The 15,708-nt window shown below is 39.1% G+C and overlaps 1 protein-coding gene across 7 annotated transcripts in view; it reads right to left on the bottom strand.

Annotated features, from left to right (window-relative positions):
* The window catches only part of RERE (arginine-glutamic acid dipeptide repeats), a 534,760-nt gene that overhangs the window by 68,505 nt on the left and 450,547 nt on the right, over window positions 1-15,708 (bottom strand). For all 7 annotated transcript variants that reach the window (XM_031962925.1, XM_031962929.1, XM_031962930.1 and 4 more), the window contains one exon: window positions 7,367-7,447. In XM_031962925.1, the coding sequence (XP_031818785.1) occupies window positions 7,367-7,447 (81 nt within the window). The remainder of the gene's footprint in view (window positions 1-7,366; window positions 7,448-15,708) is intronic.

Genomic DNA, 15,708 nt, shown 5'->3' with positions numbered 1-15,708 from the left:
ACCTCATTAAGAGGAAGATCATCATTCAAATAAAGGTTTCCTTATAGAAAGTAAGACAGTGTTTAGCCTGATATAAGACATACATAAGTCCAGGTCAGAGTTTAAGATGATTACAGTGAAACCAAAACCCTGGGGAGCAAGGAAAAGAAGAGGTTATGTTAAGAAACTCCAAAGTTGGTCATGATAATTTATATCAACAGAACAAAAGGGAAGAAAGAATCCACGGGCTTTTGTTTCTGAATGTGCTGAACTGTTTAGCAGAACCGTAGGCAGTTTTGGCAGGAGAGCACTGGGTTTTAAGTCCAATGACCTTCTCCAGTGTTATGCTACAGATATAAGACATAAGCTCTTCAAATCACCCACCTGTTCAGGAATCCCATACCGTACATTGGATAACAAGAGATTAAGAACTACTGAAGGCAGAATTAAGATTGTTTATGGAAGACCACAAGTTGAAGTTACATAAAACTTTTTGCTGCGGTCTCATACTGGAGTCATCCTGCCTCCCAATATTAACAGAACTTGGCTTAGTTATTAGTTCCTGCGTTTTTCCCAATAGAATTCATTTTTCTTTAAAACTAAAGGAATCTGTCTGAAAGAGTTATTTTGCCTAAAGAAAAGAACAATGCATATTCAGTAGTTAGGTACATATTTCAGAAAATACATTCCCAAAAATACAACTAAAACACAGGTGGCTGATTTTCATACTGTTTCCTGAATTGAAATTTTAAATTTCAGATCCTTGGCAGTCTTTTAACCTTGATTTAAAACTAAAAACAGCTATCATTTTACTCAGTGAGCTCTTGCAACTGTTCCAACAATCAAATACTAATATATTTTTCTTATTCTTTTAAAAATGAAATTTGATCAATATATTTTATATTTGCATCTCCTTCATTTCCCAATTTTTTTCTCCTCTCTGTTCTTCCTCCCCAAAGAGCCACCCTTTTAACCAAAAGTAAGAGAAAAAGCAGTTAAAAAAAAACTTAACCAGCACATTAACCAAGTGTTATTTGTAGTGTTCCATAGCCACAGCCACAATTTCCCACATCTGCAAAGAAAAGAGGCCAAGGGACAGAAAGACACATTTCCAACGAGGTGGGGAGGGGGAGAGAAATCAAGATGAAAATAAGATTTATGTCTTCTTAACCCACTAATTTGGCTTTTTAGAAAGAACAAGCACTGTGCCTGCAGATTCCTTAACTCTGAAAACAGAAGAGATTTCCAGGAGAGTTCATCTCAGGACACAGATAGCCCCATCCTAAGGACTGCTGGGTGAGGTGCTACACAAATGAGAGCAGAAGGTGGAAGAGGTTCAAGGGCATGTCTGCTTTCTCCTCCTGTATGCCTCCAGAGACTAAGAGTATTAGTTTCATGACATTGCCTTATTCTAAATAAGCCAGAAGGAAGAGATATTTGTCTTTTTTCTAAACCCTGTTTGTTTCCAAGACAAGGACCATGATACTGACCCCACAGAGTAAGTGTTCACTGTCTAAGGTTCACATAATCTCAACAACTGGGAAAATAACTTGCACACAAAGCAAGATTTATTTTATTTTATTTCTTAAATCCAAATGCTAGACACTGAAAACCTTACAGTTTCCAAAGGAATTTCTGGAGATGAATGAGTTTTGTTTGTCAGCTGATAGGATCTATTTCACCAATTTTTGACAAACTGTAAGGCATTTCAAAGCCAAACCAAAATGATTTGGGGATTATTTACCCTTTTGGACTATTCATTTAATGTTCCAAAGCAAATAATCTAAAACTGACAGTAGAAATAGTTTTATTTTTTCAGTAAACTAATCAAGAGTAGTTGTACAAATCCTATAAAATTCAAATATGACTCTGTAACAGATCTTGAAAAAAAAACACAAACCCAAGGGACATAGTTTCCAATCTCTTGCTCAGAAGCCCAGATCATAGGACATTTATTTTGATTTATACAAATGCACTTAACACTGTGGCCTCTGATGTGGTTTGGGCCAAGCAGTGTCTGGAAAGAGAGGGCCAATAACTAAAGTAAATCTGGAATGCTCTGCCAAGGTTTCTACATTTAACAACAAAAAATTAAATGCCTTTGTCTATTATATATATGTAGCAAGAGAGAGAGAGAGAGAGAGAAGAATGAATGAGGGAATCCGAGAGAGTAAAAGAGTATGAGATTGAGACAAAAGGCAAGAGAAAGACTGTGGAAAGGATACAGAACAAGACAGACTGAACACATAGGGCACATACACGACCACAATGCTAAGGGGCTACATGAGGTTTTACTTACATAGATTCTCTTGGGTATGATGAGGTTAACACAATACCAATTCAACTAAAACCTCTAGAATCATGTTGGTTTTCCTTAATCAAGACCAGCAGCCCCATTTCAGCAGGGGACACACTCTCAAGAGCCAGGTTTTAGGTCCTATGAAACCAATATAGAAACCTAAAAAAGAATAAGGCGACTAGGTATACATACACTCCCTAGGAATCTCTCAGATGTCTCTACATCAAAACAAGCTGGTTAACACTACAGCCTTCTCTCACCAGAGTTTCAAGACATTCTAATGGCTTAGCATCTCTCGCCATATCATATTCTTTAGTGTTTGAGAAAGACTAGAAGAGATTTTTACAAAACTAAAATGGAACATTCAACAAAGTAAAGTACTACATTTTGAGATATGCTCAGTAAATGATGAGTGAGGAAAAGGAGACAGAATGCAGTCCTAGTCATAGGATGAGTTTTTGTTTATGTTACTATAATTCCTGAAGAACCATCAAGTCCTCATGTACACCTTGGGCTGAAGGACCAGGACTCCTGGTCTTTGTGACCAGCACCATTTCCTATATTTCACCCATGAGGGTAACAAATGCCAGAACGGGCACTCTGGGCAACAAAGTAATTTCCCAGTTTTTGGCAGGATCTGATCTGTCTTGCACAAAGGAGATGTCTGAACCCACAAAAATATCAAAAGGTACTATGGTTCTTTCCAAGAACAAGAATAGCACACGGATCTGCTAACAATCTGAAAAAACAGGTTCTTCAGTTGTCTGTTTATACCCTTCTGATTCTTCAAATCATTGAGATTAGTGATCCTAATAAAGAGAAGGGAAATACTTTAAGTGTCTACAAGAGTGAAGATTTAGTGTGAAAAAGCAGTGTGCTTTTTAATAAGTAATCTTCAAAAAGAAATTCACTCATAAGCAAATTCTTAAATAAGCAAAGCTGGCTGCTTACAAATTTCCTTCATCTTCTGTACCAGGAGAGAAATAACCTTTGCCCTTCCTCTTGTGGGCTGTGAATGATTAGCTGGGATGTACTGACAAATAAAAGAGAAAGAAAGATGGTGCCTGGAGGCCAGGATGCTTATGGTTTACCACACTGCTCATCAAATTAAGGCAGAGATGTACAGAGGGGTTTTTTGAGTGCAGACCTGTGATTTCATTGATAGAGGGAGCCCTTAGAAAGATATTCACCCAACCAGGCCAATCAGCAATTTTGCAACTTCAATACTTAAGAAAGTTGCTTGGGACATTGAAAGGTTAAATGACCTGCCAGGGTCATCCAGACAGAAGTTGCCAAAGGCAGGACTCCAAGGACAGCCCTCTCTCCACATTATTCTGCTTCTGATTACATGTAACAGGGATATCTGTAAGGTATTAGCAATATTATACAACAGAGAGTCTTCCAAAAGTCTTAGTGCAGTTTTAAGCTATTGGAAACAAGACTGCACTAAGACCTTTAAGATGCCAGTTCCATCCATTAATTCCATCCATCTGTTCATCCATCCATTTCTCTCTCTCTGTATCGCCTCTCCCACCACCCCCCTTCCCTTTAGTGAAAATAGCTTTTCCAAATTTATTTTTGCTTCTCTTTTTCAACAACCATATCCTGGTGAAAAGTTTGGAAACAGCAGGTTGCTTGCTACTATGAGAAAAACTAAGCTGGAATGGTCGAAAGATGTAGACAACAGAGAGGTTTTTTTTTTTTTTTTTTAAATCAACAAATTCTGGGTTAATAAAGAAGATGATGAGATTAAGAGAAGTTCCAGTGATGAGTCTTGTTGACATGTATTCACACTCAGTTACTAGAGGAGTAAAAGAAAAGAGCTAAAGCTTTGTTAAGTGATTCATCAGCAAGATTAGGGACTGCCAAAAGCCTGAAGATGAAGTATGGCACAGAGAGAAAGGCCCTGAATTTGGATTAGATTTAAATTCCAGTCCTACAACTTAATACCTGTGACCTAAGATAAAGTCAAGTCACTAGACTGGATATCACAGTTCCTCCAATTGTAAAATGTTGTACTACATGACTTTAAAGTCCCCTTTCCAGCTCTAAATCTATGATCCCAAGTGAAATTAAGCAAACTTTTCTAGGTCAAAGATTATCCCACTTACACCAAAACAGATAACAACACCAACTTCCAATGGATACATTAATAGCTCTTGAAATTGTTGTTTAATTTTGTTACTAAAATTTTAGTTAATACTACATATCTTGTATCATATTGTATAGGGTTTGCATTTTTCTAATTTTGCAATACCCTAAATTAAAATTCATAAGTAATAGCTCCCCAACGCTTTGCTCTCCCAAATGCTTTCCACATTTCATCAAAGCAAGGCGGAAGCGAGCCACTTCCCAAGGAGAGGGAGCAGGAGAGCTGCGGTGCAGATCAGGGCCCCGGGACTTTTCCTCCAGCTGAGTTCCCCAGTATGTACAATGCCTGATCTGATATTCACTCAAAAGTACATATAGAGACCCAGGAACTTAGAACTTGGGGAGATCTGGGGAGTTACTTACTCCTTACAACTGTTACAACTCCTTACAATACTGTTAACTTTATCAAATAATGAATGTGCCCATCTTGCAGTTGAGGAAGCTAAGGCACAGCCTGATTAGATGACCTGATTTAGAGTCATCAAGCAAGGAGGAAGACTTGCACTAAATGTTTAAGCTCCTAATACAAAGCTCCTTCCAGCAGAACATGGACCTCAAGGAATCAGGGCCTAACATTCACTAATCACAAATGTGTAAGCTTTGATTCATTCATTATAAAATTATTTCAAACTTCAAAAAGCTGGAACTACCAGAAAGGCTGTTTTCCACATTAACAACTGCCCAAGTCCAACAGTTCTGATGAGATTTTAAGGAATAAATTAATGGCATTGGCCTGCACAGTAGTATGCTTTAGGTTACCTTTTAAAACTTCATTTGAAAAAGTATTTCATTACAATTTTACAGAAAAAGAAACTGAGGCACAAAGAAGTTGACTTGTTCAAAGGTGCAGAGCTTGTAAACTATCACCAGTGCTAGAGTAAGAGCTAAAGTTACAAACTTGATTCTGAATCTAGTCTTTCAGTCATTTCTTCTAGATATGTGATGAGAGAGAGGTGGGAATGGAGGATATAGCATTCAGCTTGGAATGAAGAAAATTCAAGTTCAAATTTGGCCTCAAACCAAACTTTGTTACTCTGGGCAAGTAACAACTTGTTTGCCTTGGTTTCCTGAACTGAAAAATGAGGATAATGAGAAACCTTTTATTCTCAGAAGATTGGAAGATCAAAGGGGAGAACATTTGTAAAAAGTGCTTAGAATGGGGCTTGGTACACAGGACTACAAAAATACTAGTTCTTTCCTTTTCCCTGTGCTTCTGGAACATTCTTTTCTCAGCATTTTCAGACACACAAAATATACTGAGTATATATATATATATATAATTTGGCCATGGGAAAAAGAGCTCTTGACTGGGAATCAGGAGAGTTCTGCTCTTGAATATGTCAGTAAATACTTTTGTAATTAAAAATTGTTAACCTCTCCAGGTCTCAGGATGCTCATCTGTAAAAGTAATAAACCATATTCTCTCCACAGGCCTCTCTTAATACTAAAACTCCATGATTTCCTAATTTATCCTGATTAATACCAACTATCAAAACAGACACTTCTATGCTTTGAACTTCAATGAAACAGCCACATTCTTTTGTTGAAATTGCCATTATGTGAGGTCACTGTTTTGATAATAAGGCAATAGGTTGGAGAAAGAAAAGAGCCCTATCTCTACTAATTATTTGGATAAACTAGGTAAATTACTTTCTGAGCCTCACTTTTCTATTCTATACAATGAGGGAGTTGAACTAAATAATTCCTAAAGTCCTTTCCTGCTCTCTAGAAAGGCTACGTATGTCCACAGAAATGAAATTAAACAAATCAAAACCTATATAAAAAATTAAAAAATAATCAACCATCACATGGCTAAATTCTCATACCATACTAAAATACAATAGTAACTTTGACATAGACATATTATATAGAAAATGTGGCTCCAAGCAAAAGGCCCCTGTGTCACACTCCTTCCTGGATGCATAGGAAGGTTTTCACCCATAAGAAGATACCACCTGCACGAGCTTTGAGGGAGGGCAGGCAATGATGTGTAAAATAATGCTTGATTTCTCCTGGCATTTCCTTTATGTAACTGCACTTTGAAAAAGTACAGAACATTTTTATTCCCTAATGAGTCCTTCTACCTTAATGTTCGGCAGGAATGGGAGATGAATTGATCCCCAATTTTGTGAAATCCTAAGGTATGATTTGATTGAAAGAACAGTATTTCCAGGCAAGGATGCTAAAGGGTTAAAATAACTCCCAAACCAGGGCAGCATTTCATAGAAAAACCAGCAGAATTGAACACATATTTATAATTTAACTACGAGCTTCCTTTTAATTCTATTTTGTTTGGTTTTGTTTTAGGCTTTGGCTAATTACTAAATTTAAACGGCGATATAAATGAATTATCCTACATCATCGACTTTTAAAAAAATTAGATCTGAATTCCACAATGCTCGCTCAGCCATCTCCTTCCCAAAGGCCATTTCTTATGATTACAAAATAACTTTATTTTCTTCAAGGATATAAGTATTGATTCGTTTTATTAAATCACTTGCAATCTAGACTCATAATATAAAATCAAAAGTTGATTTTTTAAAAGGAGAATCATTACGTTAGCAAGAGCTCTTTTTCCAGTGGCGTACTCTAAACACAGTCCAGGGTTAAAATTTCTTTTTAAAGGAAATAATTTCTTAGTCCGATCCAAGGGTGAACGGCAGGGAGGAGAGGCACAGCGCAGGGCGCCAATCCTTCCCCTCCTCCTCCCCTTCTCCCCTCCTCCGGCTTCCCCTTGCTCCCCGTATGCTCAGCCCCACCCCCAGCTCTACCCCAACATGGAGAACCTCCCTCTTCCCCCCTTCCGGGCAGGCTGAGCAATTCCCCAAGTGCCCCAAGGCACGGATCCCCTAACTTGCTACACCGTCACTGCTCATCAATCCCCCCCCCCCCCCCTCACCCCCAAGCTTCAGCTCGCCAGAATCTCTCGGTACTCACCGTTTCCTTATTGGGAAGCAGCTCCTTTCGGATCCTAAAGAAGTTCTTGCCGTATTGTCGGAGCCCCTTAATGAAGCGTTTCTGCGTTAAAGGGAACAAATGGGATGTAAAAATTAAAAATAAAAATAAAAACAACAACAAAAAAGCAAACAGGATGTCAGCAAAGCAAAAATCCTTTTACTTAGTACCCCCCCACCCCCCAAGAATAAAGATTTCAGCTAGCAAGGGAAGCTCAGTCACAGCAGGGTCTGTCCGTCTCCCCCCTTCCCCCCTCCTCCAGGGACTGGGACCAACCAGTACCAAAGGAGGATCAGCAAAGCCTTCGCCCAAACACTAGCAATGGCCCACAGACTACATTGGGCTCTAGCATTTTGGGAAGAAACTTGGGGCATTTGCAGCTCCCTACAATCAGTCTGCCCAGGGCCAGGCAGGGGCCAACCAGAGCCCCGCAGGCTGGCGCTAGTCTCTCCGTGGGGTCTGAAACACAAACGCTCTCCCCAACGCTTTGCTCTCCGGAATGCTTTCCCCGTTTCATCAAAGCAAGGCGGAAGCGAGCCGCTTCCCAAGGAGAGGGGGGTCTTCTTCCAAGGAGAGGGAGCAGGAGAGCCGAGGCACAGATCGGGGCCCCGGGACTTTTTCCTCCAGCTGAGTTCCCCAGAGCTGGAGAGGAACTCCGCCTGGCGAAGCTGCCCCCGGGGCAGCTCCGGGGCCTCCCTGCAGGGCCTGGGGGCTGCCCTCGAGCACCCCATCCCTTTCCCCCCATTCCCAGAGAAGCCCAGTCCTCTCCCTGTTGCCGGAGGGCCCGTACAGGGCAGGCAGGGGGCAAGCAGGGGCTGCACCTCTCCCGGAGCGCTTCCCATCTTTTACAGGCAGCAACTGGAGAGAGGGAGGGAGAAAGGGAGGGAGAAAAAGAAGGAGGGATGGAAGGCAAGAGGGAAGAAGGAAGGCCCCATACCCCTCCCTCCAAGTCCCCCCACCCCCAGCCACAGGTAAGCCCATCCAGGTGCCCTACACAAGTCTCCAGAGGCGGGGAGCAATCGTCGCCGCCACCGCCACTGCGGTGGCAAACCAAACCCGCTTGTCACTGGGGGCTCTGACACTACAAAGGGGAGGGAGGAAGAGGAGGAAAGGGGAGGAGGAGGCAGCTTGGAGGTGGCGGCAGCGGCTGCTTAGCATGTGATCCCGGCTGGGCAGGGCTGGGCAGGGCTGGGCTGGGCTGGGCTGCTCCAAGACAGTCAACCAGCTCCCTGCAAAAGGTGGCCTGGATCCCCCGGCCCCATCCTAATCCGATTCACCACCAGAGGGGAAAGCTAACCCTGGCTGCAGCTCCCCTGGGGAAACACTGCAAGAAACAGGGAGTCAAGGTTAGTCACCAGGGAATGTGGCACTGGGATGGAGGCCAGTTCTTTTCTGAACTCGGACACTTCAGGCCAACTTTACTCTTATGGGGTGAGGGTGGGGTATCCCTCACAGAATGCTTTGAAAAAGGATCATCCTAATTTGTGATGGGCCTCCATTTACCCTTTTAAGTAAGGACATTTCCCTAAAAGAGGAAGCGAAAAGATTGAAAGATTGCCTCCCAGCGAATAATATGAGACTAGAGGAAAACAATACTAGGGTATGTCCCATCTGATGGACAAGAAAACCATCTCTAATCAACTGCAACCATGGTTTCCTAAGTCTGGAAGAATTCTTTCCCAATCTCCTCGGTTGGGAACTAACTTTGCATGTAATTTGTATTTACTTAGCCATGTACATACTTGCATTTCTCCAATGAGATGTTAAGTTCTTTGAAAGCAAGGACTTTTTCAACCCATTCCCCCCAACCCCTTTTATATCCCTAGCACTTTTAAAATTCTAAGCTTCTGCCCTCTCCCCCAACCCCACCAGATTGACTCTAAAACTCCCCTAGAACACCTTCCTCACCCCGGTCCTCCCCCCACCCTGTGATCACTTTACATCTCATGTTTTGGAACCTATTAAGGAGATAACATGACCTACTCAGCTGGGTATGATATGTCAATTAATTAAGCCTACCATTCTGTTCAGCAACTCCAGCTACTTTCCAGGCCCAAACACCAATCCCTCAATCCCTCCCTTACCCCCTCCTGGGGGTGGGGCCCCACTCCCACCAAGGTGGGGTTTCTAATTAGAACAAAAAATCCTGGAAGGCAGGAAATATCTTTCTTTTGTATCTGTATTCCTTATAAGCATAATGTTCTTAAAGTTTTCTCATTAATTTGTTTTTCATTCAAGATCCCACAGATCCAAGCCAGGCTAGAATTAAGAAAGTAGGGTTGGCCTTTGATTATGAAACAGATCCAATTCAGAACACAATTATCCAAAATTCTACTCCCAATCAGGGTAGAAATTACTTTCACTTCCAACACAATTCATATTCAGTAGGGACAGAATGTGGGGCACCTACCCTGAGCAGAGAACATAAAAAAGTTGCAGACAAAATTTGAAGGAAAATTATGAAAGGGAGCAAAATCTGAGAGAAGAGGGTTAAAGCTAGTTTTTTAAGGCAATTCAAACCCTGTCAATAAAACTGACTCTTCTGAAATCATAAAGGTTAAATTGAATGATAATTGTGTGTTTAGCCTTGTGTGGGATAAAAAAAAATGACCTTAAAAAACTCACCATAAACATAGTTTGTGTTTTAATAAGATATATAATCCTCCAGGAAACCAGAATTCAAATTCACACTCATCTATAATTCCTCCCTGGTCATTCTCTATTTTTATTTCCAGAATAAAAACAGTCACAAACTCCTGCCTATTTTTCTTCTAAAATGTTTCTCCAAATCATGCCTTGCTTTTCAGTTCAACAATTCAGGTTCTTTAATATATGACATCCAGAATCTATAGGAAATTGAGGAGAAATCTATAATAATCCATAAGATTATAAACCAATGTCTGACAGATAAGTGATTAAAGGACATCAAAAAAAATTTTTAAAGAACTTCAATGTACAGTTATCAGAAAAAAATTTCAAAATCATTAATAAGCAACCATACAAATTCTATAAAGTATCATCATCAATACCCATTAAGTTAGCAAAAATGGCAAATGATGCAAAATTCAATGATAAAGGGATTGTGAGAAAACAGGCATTTTCTAATTCACTGCTGGATGAGTTTCAATTATCCTAGAAAAAATTTGGAATTATGCAAACAAAGTTATTAATTTTTTCATGCCCTCTAAACAGCAACAACTTTATAGGACATAAGTCCTCACTTTACAAGAAAACTGAAGTCAGTGGAGGAGACAGGACATACACATATGTGTGTATCATTTTCAGTCATGCCCAACTCTTTGTGAACCCATTTGGACTTTTCTTGACAAAGATTCTGGAGTGATTTGCTTCTCCAGCTCATTTTACAGAAGAGGAAACTGAAGCAAACAGAATTAAGTGACTTGTCCAAAGTCACACAACTAGTAAATGTCTGAGGCCAGATTTGAACTCGGGAAGATGTCTTTCTGACTCCAGGTCCAATACTCTACCCACTATACCACCTATTTACATTTACACATGTACATACATATGTAAATGATGGGTAGCAATAGTCAGAATACAAGGTAACACAGGTAGTAAGTGACAAAAGGCAAGTCTTGAACCTAAGTGCTCTGATTTCAACATTTCTATCTGATCATACTTCCCCCAGAAAGGAATTATACACAATTATTCAGATTGTGATGTATTTTGGAGAAATGTGTTAATTATTTATGGTAAAAGATGAAAACACAGGGTGCCCAAGGAAGGGAATGGATGAACAAACTTTAGAATATGAATATAATGAAATATTAGTATACTACAAAGAATTATGATTATGAAGACTTCAGGTAAACATAGAAAGAAGTAGCCTTATATGAAAAAACAGAGAGTAAATAACAGCCATAAAAATATCCACAAAAAATATAGTACAATTAAAGACAACACTTAAAAAAAAAAAAGCCAGAACTCCAGTTGAATACAATAGATGAAATCAGTGATATACTTTCAAAGTTAAAAATACATATCCTTTTCTCTTAATAGTTGATAAAACAAAGGGAAAATTCCATTTATCAGTAATAATCAAGCTATTGATTGTTTTGCCTAATTATTTTCAGGGAAATAGACTCTGAGGAAATATTTGGTTGTTTTTCAAAAAAAAAAAAAAAATCTTGCATCAAAATAAAATGTATGAAAAAAATCAATTTCATCAAGTTAAACTCTCCCTTCAAAACACAAAATCCCTCCCCTCATTCTGATTGCTCCCTAAAAACTACAGAATAAAGCTCAATCTATCTTAGCATTTGAAACTATATATGACCCAACATAATATCAAAAGTCATAGTTGATATTTGCATAGGTCTTTAAATTTGATAAAGTACCTTCTATTTGTAATCTCATTTAATCCTCACAAGAAATATCTGTGATTGGAGATATTTTATCTCCCTTTTAAATATAAGGAAACTAAGGCATTGAAAATTTAAATTTCTTGTCCAAGATCATACAATCAAATAAATCAATAAAATGTTTTTAGCTAGACACTGCACAAAGTGCTGGGGGTACAAAAAGAGGCAAAGGCTAGCTAGACCCTGCCCTCCAAGTGATCACAATCTAATAGGTAACACAACAAATATATACAGACTGTATACAGAATGAATAGGAATTCTCATTTCTCTCATTTTGTGTAAAATTAGGGCATGTAGGAAACAGAAAAAGCCCTTCAATTCAGTCATGAATCAATCAACTTTTGATTAATTGATTGAGGATTAAGGGGTAAGGATTAAAATTGAATTCTTTGACCCTCTAATCTAGTATTCTTTCCACTGTTTTATACCTATTTTTTTATCAATATTATTTCTAATTGATCACACATATCTTTTACTGAATAAAATGAAACCATTTTCCAAGAGCTCCTTCTTCTTCCCTGTTTCTGATGGCACATCATTTCTTACCTGACTACCCTACTTTGGGACTTCTCTACCCAGGAAGCCCATTATTGGGATAATTCTCATCAGCTTCAGTATTCCACTTCAGCCTCTCAGAGAGGAAGATGGGGACTTGAACTCCAAACCTCTTTTTTAGGTGAGGGCTCAGTTCAGATATCTCATTTTTCATGCCACTGCACTAATTTCGAGACTTCTCTGACTTCTATACTATGCCTTCATGTCTAGTACCTCCCCCTCCCTACTCCATTTTCAGTTTCCTTTTGTGTTTTATCTTCCCCAATAGATTGTAAGCTCCTTGAGGTCAGGAACTGTCTACTCTCTTTTATCTGAATTCTCAGCATTTTGCACAATTCTTGGCCTGTGGTTTTTAAATGGGTTTTCTTGGTAAAGATACTAGAATGATTTGCCAGTTCCTTCTCCAGCTCATTTACATTTATGAGGAAACTGAGGCAGACAGGGTTAAGTGACTTGCCCAGGGTTACATAGCTAGTAAAGTGTCTGAGGTCAGATGTGAACTCAGGAAGATCTTGACTTTAGACTCAGTAGTTTTTCCACCGTGCCATCTAATTGTCTCCTTGGCAGATAGTAGGCACTGAAAAAAATGCTATTAGTTACTAATGCTTACTATGCTTGGAGTCAGGAAAAGTTCAAATCCAGCCTCACACCTGAGGTTAGTCATTTAATCTCTGCATCAATCCACTAGAGAAGGAAAAGTACCAGGAAAGCCCCACCGACAGCACCGGTGTTCATGGGGACCCAAAAGTTGGATACGACTGAAAGACAACACCCCTTAAGATGCCTTCTGCAAGTGTTTCTTCCTTTACTGTCTCTCATGGAGAAGTGACCTTCCTCCTTGCAGAGGCCAACTTGTCTATATGCACAAGTGATGCTGAGCCATCTTCTCCAGCTGAATGTTCCTCTATAAACTTGACTTTATTATGTACTGTTTTCTGTCTCCTGGCTGCTTCCCTAATGTCTACAAGCCTTATACCCCAAGGAGATACTAAAGAAGGGAAAGGGACCAGTATGTGCCAAAATGTTTGTGGCAGCCCTGTTTGTAGTGGCTAGAAGCTGGAAAACTGAGTGGATGCCCATCAATTGGAGAATGGTTGGGTAAATTGTGGTATATGAATGCTATGGAATATTATTGTTCTGTAAGAAATGACCAGCAAGATGAATACAGAGAAGCTTGGAGAGAATTACATGAACTGATGCTAAGTGAAATGAGCAGAACCAAGAGATCATTATATACGTCAACAACGATACTATATGAAGATGTAATCTGATGGAAGTGGATTTCTTTGACAAAGAGACCTAATTCAGTTTCAACTGATCAATGGACAGAAGCAGCTACACCCAAAGAAAAAAACACTGGGAAATGGATGTAAACTGTTTGCATTTTTGTTTTTCTTCCCGGGTTATTTCTACCTTCTGAATCCAATTCTCTCTGTGCAACAAGAAAACTGTTTGGATCTGCACACATACATTGTATCTAGGATATACTAGGACATATTCAACATATATAGGACTGCTTGCCATCTAGGGGAGGGGGTGGAGGGTGGGAGGGAAAAATCGGAACAGAAGTGAGTGCAAGGGATAATGTTGTAAAAAAAAATTACCCTGGCATGGATTCTGTCAATAAAAAGTTACTATAAAAAAAAAAAAAATGTCTACAAGCATGCTCCTGTGTCTACCATCCTCAAACTCCCTTCACTTAATCTCTCCATCTCCACTAGCCATCAGTCTATCTTTCCTTTTGTGGTTAAACACACTGAGAAGGACCTCTCCAATAGGTAATTCCAATTCCTTGTCTTTAACTCCCTTAACTTTCTGCAGGGTGGCTTCTGACCTCATCATTCAACCAAAACCAAGCTCTCCAAAGTCACCAGCAGTTTCTTTACTGCTAAATTCAATGGTCTTTTTTCACTCATCTCCTTTTATCTTTCTGCAGCCTTTGACACTATGGATCACATTCTACTCTGGGTTATACTCATCTCTTGAGTCTTCTGAATCACTACTTCTTAGTTCTCTTATCTGAACATTATATAAGATTACATAATAATTCTAGTCAATGGCAAGTCCTGCCTCTAAAATCTTCCCCAATCCAACTCAGGCATCATTGTGAAAGTCAAATGGATTGTCCTAGAACACAGGTATAACCATATCATTGCCCTAGTCAGCAAATTCTATGGCATCTCTAGATGCCTCCAAGATCAAAAATCCTTACTTCAGATTTCAAAGCCCTTTATAATATGGGCCATTATGACTTTTCTGGTCTTATAATGGCCTCCAGATATTCTTGTGATTTAGACACTGATGTACTTGCTGTTCTTCATGTATGACATGCAATCTCCCCACTCCTGGCATTTTCACTGATTGTTGCCCATACCTAGAACTGTTCTTCAAATTTGCCTTCAATTTTGGCTTCCTTCAAGTCTCAGCTAAAGTCTCATCTTTTTCAAGAAGAATTTTCAAGTCCTTCTTTATCTTAGTGCCTTCTGATAATATCTTCAACTTATTCTAAGTGTATTGATTACTTTATGCTTAATTATTTGCATATTGTCTTTCCTCTTTGGACTATGAGTTCTTTGAAGATAGGAACTATTGTTTCACTTTTTTATATCCTTAGTACTTAATTGTCTATTATGCACCAGGCATTGTGCTATCAACTGACTGACGTTGAACTAAATCATAGTGTCTTGCCACTTTTCCTTCTTTTGCCTTCATTCAGGCTATGCTTCTGGAACCACTAAGAAAAATTCTATTCATCTGTCATTGGAGAGGCAGAGTCCAAGTGGGATGCTGATTCTTCCTCTCCTTCTCCTAACTTTTCTATTCTTTTATTTATTTAATATGTTCTCCCCCAGTTATAATCAGAACAAAAAAAAATTACATTTGTTTCTGAAATTTTTGAGTTCTAGATTCTCTGCTTTATCCCCACTCACAATTAAAAAACTACATGTGAAATTATGCAAAATATTTTCATAAAAGTCAAGTTATCCTAGCTCTTCAATTTACTTTTTTGTATGTGTTACCTTTCCCATTAGACTGTAAGCTCCTTTGATCAGAGATTCATTTTCTTATTTGTATTCTCTAGAATTTAACACAGTGCTCAGCACATGGTAGGCTCTTACTAAATGTTTCTCGAATTGCAGATTGAACTGTGTATATTTGTTTCTGTCTCCTCCACTAGAAGTGAGATCCTTGAGAACAGGGATTGACATTTATCTTTCTTGGAATCCTAATGCCTAGAATAAGGCCTTGCCACATAACAGGTACTCAAAAATGCTCTCTGACTTCCTCTTTTTGAACATAATTTTCCTATTATTTGCTCTTGTATCTTGTTTGATAATTTTTCTGGATTTTTTAAAACTATAATACAGTATTTGTAAATAAAATTTT

This window comes from Sarcophilus harrisii, chromosome 3 (genome assembly GCF_902635505.1).
Source record: "Sarcophilus harrisii chromosome 3, mSarHar1.11, whole genome shotgun sequence".
In the NCBI taxonomy this organism is placed as follows: domain Eukaryota; kingdom Metazoa; phylum Chordata; class Mammalia; order Dasyuromorphia; family Dasyuridae; genus Sarcophilus; species Sarcophilus harrisii.
The sequence above is the reverse complement of the archived record's forward strand: the minus strand, read 5'-3'. Positions and strand labels throughout refer to the sequence as shown.